General features: G+C 38.2%; 1 protein-coding gene across 1 annotated transcript in view; it reads right to left on the bottom strand.

The window, feature by feature from the left end:
* The window catches only part of RP1 (retinitis pigmentosa 1 (autosomal dominant)), a gene marked incomplete at its 3' end in the record, with an annotated part of 53,385 nt that overhangs the window by 16,479 nt on the left and 20,938 nt on the right, over nt 1–15,968 (bottom strand). Inside the window, exons 7-15 of the mRNA XM_009071194.1 lie at nt 14,770–14,902; nt 9,215–9,375; nt 8,498–8,576; nt 7,607–7,682; nt 5,976–6,052; nt 5,797–5,828; nt 5,528–5,657; nt 4,127–4,230; nt 1,621–1,794 (exon numbers count right to left, since the gene is read on the bottom strand). Of these exons, the coding sequence (XP_009069442.1) occupies nt 1,621–1,794; nt 4,127–4,230; nt 5,528–5,657; nt 5,797–5,828; nt 5,976–6,052; nt 7,607–7,682; nt 8,498–8,576; nt 9,215–9,375; nt 14,770–14,902 (966 nt within the window). The remainder of the gene's footprint in view (nt 1–1,620; nt 1,795–4,126; nt 4,231–5,527; nt 5,658–5,796; nt 5,829–5,975; nt 6,053–7,606; nt 7,683–8,497; nt 8,577–9,214; nt 9,376–14,769; nt 14,903–15,968) is intronic.

Below are 15,968 nucleotides of genomic sequence, written 5' to 3'. Positions count from 1 at the left end.
GTGCAATATGCCATTGCTAGCTTCTTAATTAATCTTTAGTGGGTTTTATCTTCAATTTATTTTATTCAATACCACTTTAAAACCCTGAACATGCTTATGTTCTGCACCATTCAAAACAATTTTATCAGCTTATATATGCAACCAGACAGGGTCAGTAAACATAGTATAATTAATGAGCAATTACTAATGTCTCATTCTCCTTTTACTCTCAATAGTTAAACTCCAAGCAAGTAGAGAATATTATGGGTCCCAAAATCAGAATATTTCAACCATTCCCCAAGCTCATATTTATTATTAAATATACAGGCTACTGGTGAGGTGATTCAAGAATAATTGCTATGTGGTTGTGTGATGAAGAAAACAAAAATCAGGTTCTTCATTTCATACAGGCACTCATTTACAAAACCTAGGATGCCAACATCACTTCAGCATCTTCCAAACTCCCAGTAGAATAACTATGGTTGTTTAATAAAAATAAATTAGCACAACATCAACTCTCTAGCAGTACATAAGTTTTCACTACATCCACATTCTCAGTTGTTTAAAAATATAATCAGATCTTCAAACTCAAGTGGCAAAAAGACACAACAGCTTCTCTTGCTATATTTTCCTATCTGTTCTGGGACAAATAAAGGAAAATATGTGAAACATTTAAAATCTGAACAATGTTTTATCCCTTTTTTATCCAAGCAAGTAAATAAAGATTCTTTGATATCACTGACAATTTAGTCAAACAATCTGCAGAAGGAAATACAAACAAGAACTGCTTACTGTCCCATCACATTGGTCATCTTTGATCTTCAGATACATTCTTGGTTTGCTCACGCTTTCAAACCTGCAGAGTCCAGAGCTGATTTTCCTTCCAGTATTTTTTTGCTGTTGACCTGCTCCACTGCAGGTCCCATCAGGTCTAAGGGACAAAGCCTGGCAGAGACTTGTGTTTAGCAGAATGATGGCACCATGATGAAACACACCCTTCAGATCAGAGACACAAAGCCTTTTGTGAATAGCACAGCTTTTCTCTGTATTAAACTTTGATACTCATATTGCTTCTACCATTTTATTTTAAGCAGTTATTCATGCATGTGCTTGTATAAAGCGTAAGAGAGTAAGTCACAAGGAATTCAAGTATATCTCCTTTCTTTGAATATTTGCCACTTTCTGCACAGACACTAACCAGAATAGTGGAAATCCATTCTTACTCCACAGCTTCACTGCTTTTTCTTGCTCACCAGCACAGCACAACATCCAGAGCACAAGTGTGGCAAATTAAGGAACTTATCTCTTTTCAACTTGAGTAATTTCCCATGCAGCTCTCCTGTATGTACGTACCTTCCTACTTTTCAAAAGTCTTCTAGAAATTTTGGGGACCCGTATTTCCTGGGTTACAGCCAACCCTATTTGCATGTGCCTGCTGCAGCACCTGCATTGCTCATCCCAGGACAGCAGTAAAAGAAACGTTGTCAAGTGCTACCCACCTATTAAGCTGTAGTTGAGCTCCACCTCGTGGAAGAGGATCACTCTGTTAGCTTACAAACCTCTGACACTTGGTTAGCTAAAATCTGTCTCATAACAGTAAATTTTAGAAGAGTCTTCTTAATTTCCCTCTGCCCACCTTACCTTGACATGCACAACAAATTCTTTGGAAAGCCCAGCATATCCTGTTGTTTCATCAGCTACTTTGCCTTGGAGATTGAAAGTCACAGTGTGACCTGGGTAGCTTGCTGACTCAAGAATGGCACAACCATTTGGTTGAAGATGAACATGGAGCTCACAGCATGCCTTGTCTTTGCTCTAGCATAGTCAAAGTAGGAATAATAAACAATAAATAAAAACTATATGGCAAAATCCAAATCAGAGAGTATACAATGTAGTTTCTGTATTGTTCAAGTTCCCACAATACTACCAGTCTATTACAAAAATCTTTATATTTTTTGCATTTGCAGTCCTAATACTTAAGATCTAAAATTGTGGATTCTGGAATTTCAAAGCACAGAAACAGATCATAAGATGGCACAGATCTGACAATAGCATGAAAGTTACCTGGGTGCCTCAATTGGAAAGAGTTAGGGTCACATCCTACAAACATGGCAAAGAAGTATAAAATTGACAGGAAACAAACCACAGTAACTCTCAGCCATCAGATCACCTTCTTTTGCCTCTGTTTGTCTTCATTCACTTATACCATTGTCACAGAAAGCAGTCAGATGTTTTACATGAAAGACTAAAGCAACACACTCTCCGTGCTCACCTGTTCAGGGTTGCAGGCTCTATGATTCCATTGTATAAAATAAATAATAGACAAAATACATATTTAAATATTTTATCAACTCCGTCATCATTCCCATATTTAAATCAAACTAGGATTTTAACCTATGTAAAAATGTGAATAGTCACTCTTATAATTTTAAAATACTTATGACCTGTATCACCTAATGATTTTTCAGCATTTTTAAGACTTAAAAGAATCGATATTTCGGGGGAAAAAAATTCATTTCCTCATTTCCAAGGTGCTACCTTCTGAATAAAAAGTTTCATAGTCAAAAAAATGTCTATCAGATTCAATATACCTTTACAAGTAAAGGAAAAATGTATGGATTTTAGGAGCGGTTGTGAAACAAGTGAGCCAGCATGTCCTCAAAGTATAATAAAGTATGTGTTATAAGGTCAATTGCAATTTTTGTGTTGCCTTTTTGCTTTGCATTTACCAATCTTCATTTAAGGGCCTCAGAATTTTTTTCCACATTCCCTAGGCAAAGGAATGTCTTGCACAACTGAAAATAAGACAATAGAGCATACAGCATGTCAGCAGCAAAGCAGAAAAGAAAAAGTTCAAATTGAAGCACCCAGTTAATAACCTCTCTGTGGTAAGAGATACTCCAACATGATTGACTGCAAGGGGGTCTCTGTATCAGAATTACACTAATGAACATGAATGCTAGAAAGTCCTGCAAGAAGGTGTGACAGTTTTCGTGGCAGCCTAATGCTATCCCCACTGAGGAACCTAATTCTGATGAGAACACTATTCCCACTAATGCAAATGTACATCATGTGAAAGAGAAATGGGACCAGCTCTGACTAGGAAATTACTCGCTGCATAGATAAAGGGAAGAAATTGAAAAAGTAAAAGGAAAACGGCTTCTTCCCTCATCAGTAGAAGAGTTTCACTAGCTATTAGAAAGTGTCCAGATAGTGAAGAGCCTAGATGGGAAGCCATATGAGGAGCAGCTGATGTCATGTATTTTTCAGCCTAGAGAAGAGACTGAGGGGAGACTTCATGGTCACGAGAGGAAGTGGAGTAGTAGGTGCTGATTACTTCTCTCTAGTGACCAGTGACAAGACCCAAGGGAATGGCAGGAAAGGTTTAGGTTGGATGTTAGAAAAGGGTTCTCCACCAGGAGGGTGGTTGAACACTGGAACAGGATCCCCAGGGAAGTGGTCACAGAGTTCAAGAAGCATTTGAACAGGCATATGGTGTGATTCTTGAGGATGTTTTGTGCAGAGCCAGAAGTTGGACGTCGATGATTTTTGTGGGTCCCTTCCAACTCGGGCTATTCTATTATTCTATGACTCCATGATCAAAAGGAGCTAACTACTACAACTCCCTTTACCTACTTATATACTGCAAGTGCTGAGAAAGGAAAGCAATAATAAGACTTTGAAGATAGGATGAAACAAATCAAAATGGACCAAAACAAACCCTGGACTGTATCAGTTAGCTTATGACTGGTATGCAGAAAAAGATGCAAAGGGAAAATTGCCATTTCAAATCAAGCTGTAGAATTTATCCTTGTTCAAAAAAAGAGGAAATATTAGGGAATTCCAGGTAGCTTGTAAGCATGTGACAAGCCTATATAAATGACAGCTTGAAGTGGTCTGGTATTCCTGCATAAAATAATTTAGCTAAAACATCTTATGAAAGAGTGAAAAATAAACTGTGAGAAAACAAAGCCCTATGTCTAAATTAGCCTATTCATTGGCAATTTCTTAGATTCAGTTCTGCAATTCTTCACTTCTTATCTGATTGGAAGGACAATTATTTATTAGACAGATTTTAAAAAAAATTATTTTTAATCAGACAATGACATGTAAATATGAATCAGAAATCAGTAACAGCATGTCCTACCTTTCCAGTTACACGGCCATTGACAAGAGCAAGTGCAAGACGTGGCATCTGGTGACTGCTGAATATATATTTATTTCCTCTTTTGACATTTACATCAAAAAGACCTAAAAGTTAAATGGAAAAAATGTCAGATGTATGAAAGTATATTAATTCATATTTGCATTTAATTACAATTGATGGTTTATAATTTTCAAGGGAACAGAATTAATTGTTTAACTCAACAGTTTGACCTCTGCGATCAATAAATTCTCTCATTCCTTCAGGAAAGGGCATCTAGGGACTATTTTGCTGCCTAGAAGAGAAAAACCCTGAGAGCTAATGATAAGGGACAAATTTCTTTTTATCAGTGTATGTGTTTTTAAAAATCCATAAAAAGGAGCTGAGAAATCCAGCATAATGAACTGGGCTATACCAATGAGTTTAGATGATAAATAACAGATGATGTAGGGAACATAAAGCTCTCAGGTAAGAAAAGAGAATTCTTTTTCTCTATATCCATATTAGAATTTGTAAAGTGAATCCTGCAGCATAGCTCATGGCTTCTGCAAGTTTAAATCTGGCCAATTTTCCAAACAATTACCTCTTACAGCTACAAAATACTGATGAAAGGCGAAGTAGTGGCATTTTTATTGTTCCCAGCAACAACAGCTGATTTTTTAAGCAACTGTTCTACCAGTACATTATGTTGTCTATTTGTAAGACATAGCTGTCTCTGGAGGATTCCTGTGGTGTCCTGATGCACTCTTTGGCATGTCCTGAAAGATTCTGTACTATTACTTCCATAAAGGTCTGTGTAAGGTCCCTGGGAAGACGTTAGAGAGACTGAGCAGCTCCATCGCTAAAAAGGTAACGAATGTGGCTAAGATGATACATATTATGGTTAAATGTTAGTAATAGAGTGGGATGAAAGCTGATAAAAGAGAGGAACTGGGAGACTGCCACTGAAATCAATTACAAGCATGGAACATAATGAATTTATATATATATACATATATATGTACACACACACATATACTCCTTATTAATAAACTGTACCTAGAGGTTCAAAGTTGTAGGCTTAGATGGATCTGTCTGTGAAAGTCTGTAACTGTCCTTGCTGTGTGAGTTCTGTGGGAGCACTAAACTGCAGATGACAAGAACTTTCTATTTGGTAAGGGAAAGTCACTAACAAGACACCATCTTAGATGTGTGTGTGTGTGTGTGTGTGTGTGTGTGTGTGTACTCTATATGTAAACTAGGCATATAATTTCTGAGTTCTTACAGACATTAATATATGTACATATTTTAAATTAGGAAAATGTTTATTATAATTATCTACTCCTATTCATTATAGGAATCCTAATATTAAAGTCCTCCTTTCTTGTACCTTTTATGCATGCATCCACATGAAGAATACTTTACCATATTTGTTTTTCGTGTCTCCAAGAGCATCAACTCTGCCATCTGGGTTGAGGCAAATGAAGCCATGGGTGAGTCTGTTGTAAAATTGAAGTGTATTGGCTTTCCGAAATTTCCACTTCTCAGCAGCCCACTAGTTTGTAAACAACCAACAGAAAAGATTTATGAGAAGATGATACACACGAATTTGGCATACAAAGCATCCAACTGACCTAATTTCACTCAAAGCATAATTTGAATTGTTTAAATTAAAATAAAAGGTACATTCTTACAGTTTCTTTTCTCTTGAGTTCCAGCTCTTGTCCTGAGCAGATAAAAACAATGTAATTAGTTTACCAAGGTCCATTCCATTTGTCACCGTCACAGTCTCCTCCCCCTCAGTTTTCACCGTTTACCAAGGTCCATTCCATTTGTCACTGTCACAGTCTCCTCCCCCCCAGTTTTCACTTACTTCCTGGAAAAGTGCTGGCATCTGTCACAGCCAGTTCTCTCACAATATTGCCATCATCCTGTCCCTGGTCCAGCCACCTGAAAAACAGAACCTGTTTCATTAATAACCTTGATTGGTAACTTCCACAGTAATGTACAGATGACACTTGGATATTGACATTGGCTGTTCTATATATTAAAGTCTCAAGGCTGACAAACAGCCATACAAAAATCCAGCTTTAGTGAAAAGAGATTAACAGTGGCAAAAATTATTTTGCTTGCTTGTTCTTGATGAAACATAAATAAATGCTTTTCTGGACAGAGCTACAAGGGCCTAAGCCAATTATTACAAATCATAGAACTCATATTGATCCCAGATCAATAACAAAATGCACACTGGTCATGTTGTTTATTCTTCCTGTCTGCAAGAAGGCTACAGCAGGATGCAAATTGTTCCATGCCCTGAAAATCCCTATACAAGGAGGTAAATCCAGCACTGGCAACACTTTTATCATGTTTGAACTATACTTTTACAATGCTATTGTACACATGTACTTATGTAAGTTAAATCTAACTCCATTTCAGTCAAAAGGATTCACACACTCAGAGCAAAACAGAAAGCACAGCATCAGACTCTAACAATAACTAGCACATACCCTGTATTTTTCTGCCTGAAATGGATTTGAACTCTCCCTAAATTATGTATGAAGCTAGCATTATAGATCTCTTCATAGCAGTTCATCTCATCTAGAATACAGAATCAAAATTAGGTCAGGCAAGGATGAGGTGCTGTATCTGATAGGCAGAAAGCCCTTACTCACACATAAATCAGTTTCAGTGTGCACATCGCTCACTCTGAGCTGTCTCAGGCAGTTATTTATTCACTCAGAGAAGTGAGAGAAGGAAATAGAGTTGGGGTGCCACTGGCAAGATGCAGCTAGACTCTTACGTGACTGGACTTTAGCATTCCTAATATTTGCACGGATCTTTATCGATTAAAATTTTTCCACAAGGTGTTGAGAATTAATCAGGCATAGATAAAATTGGAAATGACTTATAAAACAGAAGATTCAGAGCAGCAGCATCTGCAGGGGAAAATGTAGGGAAGTTAGGATTGCTTCAAATTGCGTTGCAGCTCAGCGACAGGCTGCAAAGTAAATGAGTAAAAGAGATGTGGTCAGGTAGCTGCATTTGTGATTGCCATTCCACAGGGTCTTAATGTCTGATCTTGAGCTCATTGAACCCCAAATTAATCTCCATACTGACTTGAGTCGAGCAGGGACAGTTTGCTAGAGAGACAGCAACCAACTCTTCTGAAAAGCCTTGCATCGCATGACATGGAAGAACGGATGGACCTGATGGTGTCAGATCCAAGGTGTTGAAGATGGGGAATGTGTAAAAAAAGCCTATCTTAAATAGTTTTAAAGGTACAAGAATGGAAATTTCCCGGGCAGAACTTTTTATTGCTTTTTCATTAGCTCAAATGCACCAGAGTTTTGGGGCAGATACAACTCAGAGAGCTGTAGAAAGCAGCAGACTGTTTCAACTCACTTCTTGGGAAACACGTATTTCCATTTACAGTACATTTCAGCAGAAAAACTGTGAGTGGTTACAAATTTGTTAATAGTCTAACCCAAATAAAACACCACCAACCTGTGACAAAGAAAAGTATAATCCAAATATGTTATAGGATCCTTGATTACAACTTTGTCCAGAAACCAGCCACTTCCTTAAAATAAATAAAGCAAAAATAAGTTTGATCATGAGAGATGGATTGATGGATTTAATTATGTCAGACTTCCTATAGTTTTCTCTCCTCTACTGGAACTGCAAAATCTGCAGTTCTGACAGGTTCCTAGAGTCACAGCTAGGAGAAATGTCTGGAGAGAAGACAGCACCTACTCTAGGTGCTGCAAAGCTTGTTCATGGGCCTGCAAGCTGCTAGGTCTGTCCCTGGCTGCATCCCTCCCTCTTTTAACATAGTCATTGTATAAGATTTATTTGTTTTTCTAATCAAAATATCAACAAGATTAGATAACAGCTTATCATGACTCAAAATAAGTTGCTATGTTTTGCAATATTTAGGCTGAAGAGTTTGAAAAACAGGACTTGCAACTGCAAGCAATTTATGTTCACTATTAAATGGAAGTCCAATGACAAGATAGTGTAGCAAAAGTCTTAAACTGAGTGTTTACAGTGCCACTAATAATGCTAATCAAACTAAAATTATAATAGACTATTTTAACTTCAATACAAGACACAATCAATGTCTTAACATGCAGACATTCCCTCTCTTCAGAGGTTTTTCCATAGAGATTAGTCAAAAATGTCTATCAGACATTGTTCAGAACATAGTGAAAGTGAACACAAAATATTTTAAATTTGTGATGTAAAGTAATTATGTCACTTGAACAGTTTCCTTAGAAGCCTTTGACTTCTAAAATATTATCACACATTTGGTTTTAGAAATACATATTGTATCTCAAATAAAAGGTTAATAAATTTGCAGGCAGTATTCAGTGACTATGCAGAGATATTTCTGACCTGATCCAAGACCATTGTGTCCTATAACAATCTTGTACAAATGTCCAAGGTGCACAGCTTCAACAGCAAAGATGTCAGTCTGTAATCAACCAATAAAATTTCAGTAAAATCTAAAAAGCAGAGCATTCTTCAGCCATGAAATTCTGGAGAACCATAAACTCTCAGAATTCTTTTGTGAAGGTCATAATTTGAAATATCAGCTAATGATAAAATGAGAGCAAACTGTGAAGGTCAGGTTAACTGAAATAGAAGTTGTAAGTAAGCCTGATCACTTTGTTAATGGGAGTAGTTTCATTCAAAGGAATGGGAGCAGAATCAGAAAAGAGAAAATCATTCAAAGGAATGGGAGCAGAATCAGTGAAGAGAAGCCTGCTGAAAGCTTCATGGGCTAAACAATTACAAATTACAGCAGATTTTAACATGACAAATGCAGATATAAAATATGAAGTTTCATTTCCTCTTCACTTACTGAATCAGATTTTTAGAAGAATTAAAAGCAAAAGTACAATGCTTACCTCTTTTAAAAATGAAAATTCTGACATCCAAAAAAAACTAGTATAACTTTGGAAAGTATTTTGCGCTTATTAATGGAATTTTAGGGAGCCATTGGAATGCAGTAATTATCTATTTTCTAACTGCACCTTTCCTGGATTAACCATCCACCTGAGAGAGAAAAGGCAGCCAAAGATTTCAGAAAATGCCCTGTCTTTTACTTACTTGTCCTTTTAAAAATTTCTTGGATTTCTTGGATTTCTGTGACCTGAGCAGCTGTCTCGATCCTGTATCACCTCTTTCTCCATAGACAGAAATATAGACATCAGCCTCAGTTCCAGCATTCCACAGGTCTCCTGTTGTCACATGCACTTCATAGACAGTCACTGACAATTAAAGATGACAACTTTTCATATCACAGACATTATTATAGTTACAATAACATCTAGCTGGGAATATGCCTGTAGAGTCCAAATACATCTATGTCAAGGACAGGGTAAAAATCCTTTAAAATCCTATTCAATAAAATAATGTATGAACTTGCTTTGGTGTTACATGTGTGATTTTTGTCCCAGGCTGTCACTGTGGGGAATACAAACCAATTTAACTTTAAATGCACAATAGCATGTCTTTGTCCTGCAGCATCATTTGAAATCATCATAAAGCTAAAAAGTAGATAGCATAAATCGAAGATTAGCTTCACCATCAGTATTGAGTTCAAAACTATAAAAAGAAACAGGCGCCATCAACATTTTGAAAGCATTGATTTGCCAAACAGGCAATTTTAGTTTTCTAGGACCCTTGTACTCTTGAAAGCATTGATTTGCCAAACAGGCAAAAATCTAGCACCAGAATTTAAGTTTTCTAGGACCCTTGTACTCCGTAATCTGCATAGTTTCATTTTTTTAGTGATTCATGCAATAGGATAGAATGATAGAATGGTTTGGCTTGAAAGGGACCTTTAAAGACCATCTAGTCCAATTCCCCTGCCATGAGTATGGACATTCAATTACATTAGGTTGCTCAGAGCTCTGTCCAACCTAACCTTGCATGTTTCCAGGAATGAAGTAACTACCACTTCTCTACATTCCATATGGAAGTTCTTTAAAGAATGCAAATTTAGGGGGAGAAACCTAGGACTTAAATTCAATAAATCCTTAATAGAAATGGATAAGGCTAACAAACCAAATTTGAGTCAAAGTCTAATGAAACTGAAGTAAAGACTATAATACATAAAAATATGTATGAATATAATTAAAATTCAGATTTGTAGGAGTTCCATAAAGTTCAGAATTAAGATAAAAACATGCAATACAATCTTCAGTAAAAGCATGGGGAAGGCAAAATTTATGTCAACATACAGTAACACTATATTGTTAGACCAAGTGAGGTGCAGAGATGAAAGGGGGAGAAAAACTCTCATTTTCTGGCACACAAACTCTTCTTTCAGGTGTTGGTGCCCTTGTGATTTTCTGTCTTGCAAGCAGAAAAGAATTTCTGAACCATTGGGTCTAGAACCACATCAACATTATCATCACTCAACTGTCAGTTTCCATTTGAAACATGCTATGAAGTTTGACTGTAAATTCTCTGAAGGGAGTTGCTTCCACATCTCACTCTTTTGATGCCCAAACACCTTCTTTTTACAAGCAGTGAATATTTATTCATGATCAGTCCAGATCTCCAATTATGCTAAGTGGTTGGTCAGTGTTTACAACTTTTCCCTTTATCCTTTTTTTTTTAATGATTATATCTCATTCATTTACATGGCATTTTTTGTGCATGTTACTATCCAAGCCACCTGTGAAGAATGCAGTTTGGATAATAGTAGCAATCTGGCTAAAATATTAAACAGTCTGCATGGGTTATTCTAATGTGCCCACACAGAACACTAGTGGTAGTTTGCTTCTGGCATGACAGCTATCTTATTTTGATATGAGGACCTCTAAACTCCTCTGAAGTATTGTACGGTAGACATATGCTATTGACAAATCCAGCATAGAGGATTAACATTGCTAACTTACAAGTTCAAGCAATGCTCAGAATTTTTTACACTTCTCTTTACCTCTCATAAGCCTAGGGATCATCATGTCTTTATAAGTATTTATAATGCTTAGAGGTTTTAGCTTTTATCCTAGGAGATTGTGGTTCTTCCAGTGGCATGAAAATATGTCAGGATAATTTCAGGCTGAACATTTGGACCAAGGTTCTTTCTTCCAGTGGCATGAAAATATGTCAGGAGAATTTCAGACTGAACATTTGGACCAAGGTTCTTCAATAGAGTGTGGCTGGTCACTGGAACAGGCTCCCCAGGGTAGTGGTCACAGGACGAAGCCTGTCAGACAGAGTTCAAGGAGTGTCTGAATGATTTAGTCATATGGTTTACCCTTAGGTAGTACTACAAGGAGCAGGGAATTGGACTTGATGATCCTTATGGGTCCCTTCCAACTTCAGATATTCTTTCCTTCAGGTAATCCATGGAAAAGTGTGCAAAACAGAGATTAAGAGAAGGAACAGTATTCTTTAAATCTAATTTTCTCTATAAGCATTGAACATTACATTTGTAAACATGCCATTCTGAAATTAGAAATTCTAAGGGTTAAGCTTGTTTACCTAATTCAGTTCTTTCACTCATGCCTATGAATTATGCAAGACAGCACCAAAAGGTAGACCACATGGTTTTTCACAGATTCGCTATTATTATTTGGACAAAAGCCAGACACATTTAAGACAAAAGTTTTTGAAAATCTTTAGTTAGCAACATAGCCAGGTACTATTTTCCCAGAGTATGCCTGTCTCACTGCTTGAAACAGTAACTGTTATTTGATACTGTATTTTACCCACATCATTTCACATGTCACCACCTGATTTATTTACTTGCCCAAATTTTTCTTTACAGCACCCACATAAACAGATGTCCCATGAACAGACCATGGCAGACACAGAGAATTTATTTCTGCAGAGTAACAATCCCATGTCTGAGACCACAACAATCCTCTCTATTGCTACAATTTTCTCCTTCAATAACTACCTACTTTCCAGTTTCTGCAAGAAGAAAAGCAAAGGTCTGCCAGCCACCAACACTGTGTAACCCCGATTTATCCCCAGCATATAATAAAAGATTGTGTCATAAACCACGAGCAGAAGGGGACAAAAGTAGGATGGCAGAGGATAAAATGTCAAATGAATGGTGCTCAGTCTTGCAGCGTGAGAGTAACAAAGTCTCTGTGTAATACTTCTTAACAGTTTAATTCCCATGTTTTCCCTTTGAATAAAAAAGACTGTTAAATCAGAGTGTTTTAGCCTCTTTTTATTCAGAAATTGGTTTTAAAGTGCCTCTCATCATATCTCTTTCTGATTGAATCCAGACCCCTTCACTGTTCTGTTATCAAACCATCTTCTCTGAAGTTAAAAGCTATGTTCCCTTTTCACTGTCTCATGCAGAAATATAGCATTGGCAAAAAGACACAGGGGCTGTCTTTCAATTACTAAGTTAGAGATTAAACTGCCATCTCCAAAGCCTTCAGCATGACCCCTCTTACACTAAGGCTGGTAGAACTGCACAGAAGTTCTTTTCCTCCTCCTTTGTGTGAGGGAGAAATTGTTAACTACAAAATGCAGATTGAGAGGATGGTTTTAAGAGTACCGTTGTGTTTTTCATGCACAAAGATTACTCAATAATAAAAATCTTTCACCGAGCCTTTATCTCAGAAACAAGGAAACTGCCTACTCAGAAAGAACCTGAAAATTAGGAGGTTGTTGAGGTCTGTGTTCCAGAATATTTAAAAAAGAGAACTTATAGGGAAGAGCATATACTGCAAATAGAGGAATTGAGCATATTCAATGTAATATGTTAATTGTCATTAATTAACATTTATTTAAAAAAGTGGGCAAGAGGTGCTTGACTTTTATACCAGTGTGCTTGTATGTCCCCCTACACTAACAAATTAGTCTCCTGACTAAAGACAGCAAACCTGTGAGGAAGCAGGCTGACTACCTCTGAGGCTTTTTACACCCTTTAAGGGTATGAAGATCATGACCACTCAAGATCAAAAGTCATTATGGTTAATGTGGGTGGATCTCTCTACAGCATTTTATGAACCATTTACAGCTGCTAAGTACACCACTGAAGGAAATCTCTCCCACTATTCTTTTTCTCCTAAAGACTTATTTATGGGGCAGAAGCCTGGTTTTGTTGCTTTTCTTGTCAGATTCTTAATCTCAGAGCCCAAGCATCACAGAGAGGCATAAATACAACTCCAGACCACCCAGCTCTTTATTATAAGAATAACTGTCCTATGGTATGTTTCCCCACATACATGGGCCATTTTCTGGACTTCTGCCCCTCAATTTCATTTATATCCTCTTCCTCTAGCCTGCACCCACAACAACTGTTACCAGTGAAATTAAAATTCTACAGGATCAACACAAATTCCACCAAGCACTGCTGTGTCACAGAATATTCAAAGCTGGAAGGGACCCTTGAGGATCATAAAATCATAGAATCATAGAATTCTAGGGATTGGAATGGGCCTTACAGATCACTTAGTCCCAACCCACCTGCCATGGGCAGGGGCACCTCCCCACTGTAGCAGGTTGCTCAAGGTTTCATCCAACCTGGCTTTGAACACTGCCAGGGTTGGGGCATCCACTACTTTCTTGGGCAACCTGTATCAGTGTCTCACCACCCTCACAGTGAAAAACTTTTTCCTAATATCTAGCCTAAATTTCCCCTTCATCAATTTAATCATTCAGTCCATCTCCTGGCCCCGCACAGGACACCACCAATAATCACACCATGTGCCTGAGAGTGTTGTCCAAATGACTCTTGAGCTTTACCAGGTTTGGTGCTGTGACCACTTCCCTGGAGAGCTTGTTCCAGTGCCCAATCACCCTCTGGATGAAGAGCCATTTTCTAATATCCAGCCTAAACCTCCCCTGACACGTCTTCAGACCGTTCCCTTGGGTCCTGTCACTGGTTGCCAGATAGAAGGGACCAGTGCCTGCTCCATCACTTCCTTCCATGAGGAAGTTGCATACTGCTATGAGGTCTCCCCTCAGTGTCCTCTTCTTCAGGCCAAACAAACCAAGAGACCTCAGCCACCCCTTATATGCCTTCCCCTCGAGGCCCTTCACCATATTCACTGCTCTCCTTTGGATGCTCTCTATTAACTTAATATCTTTCTCATACTATGGTGCACAAAACTGCACACAATATTCAAGGTGAGGCTGCACCAGCACAGAGTAAGGCAGGACAATCACCTCCCACGATTGTCTGGAAGAGACCTAACACTTCTCGCCTTCTGAAATATTGTTGAGGTTTTATTCCACATCCAGAAATTAAAAGTGTTCTGGAAGCCTGTCCCAGACCCTTACCTGAAAGAAACTAAAACAGCAGCTACAATAGTCATACTGGAGCTATAATCCTCAGTTACTGACAACAGAATTTGACTGACTCATATGTGACGGCTTTATGGTAGTCACACATAAGTGAGGTGTCTTTACTATTGCCTTTATTTTAAATCAAACACAAATGCTGAAAAACCTTACCAAAGAAGGAGTCCTCTTGAAGAATCTGTGAAATTCAAAGCTTTAAAGATTTTCCCATCTCCTTTTCAGTGATTTTTAAGCTTTCATCTGAGTATGCCCAGTAACCACAGGAAAACAGAAAAAGCGTTGTAGCAGTCAAAAAGTAACAGAGGGTCTGATGAAAAACAGTGAACTTGCCTCTATTGACAACAGTCTGTGGTCTGAATTAGCTGATGTGGTACTGTGCTTACCTGGAAGAATAGGCTGACCCTGCTGTAAAACAGGAAGCTCCACAAGTATTTCCCCATCAGCCTGATCCTGGGCCAACCATCGATGTACAGGGAAAGAAAACTGCTCCTCTGAGAAAAGGTTCAGCAACTGTACCTAAACAGCACCAAGATTTGTAATTTAACTTGCTGATCTTCAGACCAGACAGAACACAATGTGAAATGTATGGGATGCTGCTGAAATATGTGCAGGTAGAGGTCTGTCCACAATCACAAAAACATTGGTGTGGGCCATCTCTGCTCCCTGGATACAGCTGTCCCAATCAGACTTTCCACTCAGCCAGATTTGAAAGCCCAGGGCAGATGAACTCAAATGCAACCAAGACACAGGGTTTATCAGCACTCCCACAAAATACAGCTGTAATTCCAGCTGGTACATCCACGTGGGCTGGCACTAGGTGGCATGGCTTACCAAAGACGGAAATTCTCACTGGGAAGCTTAGCAATGCCTGCAGTTCTATTCCTTATTTTCTTATCAAAACAGGAATTAAAGGAACAGGTTTCTCATTCTTCAACACTGCTTGTGACATAAATAAACCATGAGAGTGCTAGCCCCAACTCCATCTGGGCCCTACAAAATGCCCTATACAATTCTCTTCCATGCCCAACTTCTAGCATGTAGCAACAAAAGGGCCATATGCACAACAGCTGAAGGATGGAAGGAGGTTGAGTTATTTTGTACTTCAAAGTATTCCTTAGTAAGCACTTCAGAGGCTGCTGTATACTCTAATAGTCCCTGATTATGCTAATTTATACCAGTATCTAGATTTTGGACCAGCAGAGAGAAGCAAAGACACCCCTACTTGTAGTTTCACTCTGTGCTTTGCAGAATCCAATCTCCTTAATTTGAATATTTAACAAACTCAGAATTACTGGAAATATTTTTATCTCTTTCACTGCCTGAATATTAAAGAAAGAGACTCAGCTGGAAAACCTGGTATGTCTTGGCCTGTCAATTTCTACTGACGAATCTTGAAAAGGGAGTTTGCACTCCTGAAGCAGCAGCTTTGTGGACATTTTCTGGCCTGATATCACCGCAGTACAGATACAGACACAGAAATAATGGGACGCTCCTGGAGGGCTAGTGTGCTTGACTACCAGAAATGCTCTGCGGTTGTAGAGCACTCTCTTTTAATTTCATCTTTTCCAGAAAAAAAGGTGTA

The sequence above is a fragment of the Acanthisitta chloris genome, unplaced genomic scaffold (assembly GCF_000695815.1).
Source record: "Acanthisitta chloris isolate BGI_N310 unplaced genomic scaffold, ASM69581v1 scaffold3053, whole genome shotgun sequence".
In the NCBI taxonomy this organism is placed as follows: domain Eukaryota; kingdom Metazoa; phylum Chordata; class Aves; order Passeriformes; family Acanthisittidae; genus Acanthisitta; species Acanthisitta chloris.
Note: the sequence above shows the minus strand (reverse complement) of the source record. Positions and strands in the feature narration are given on the sequence as shown.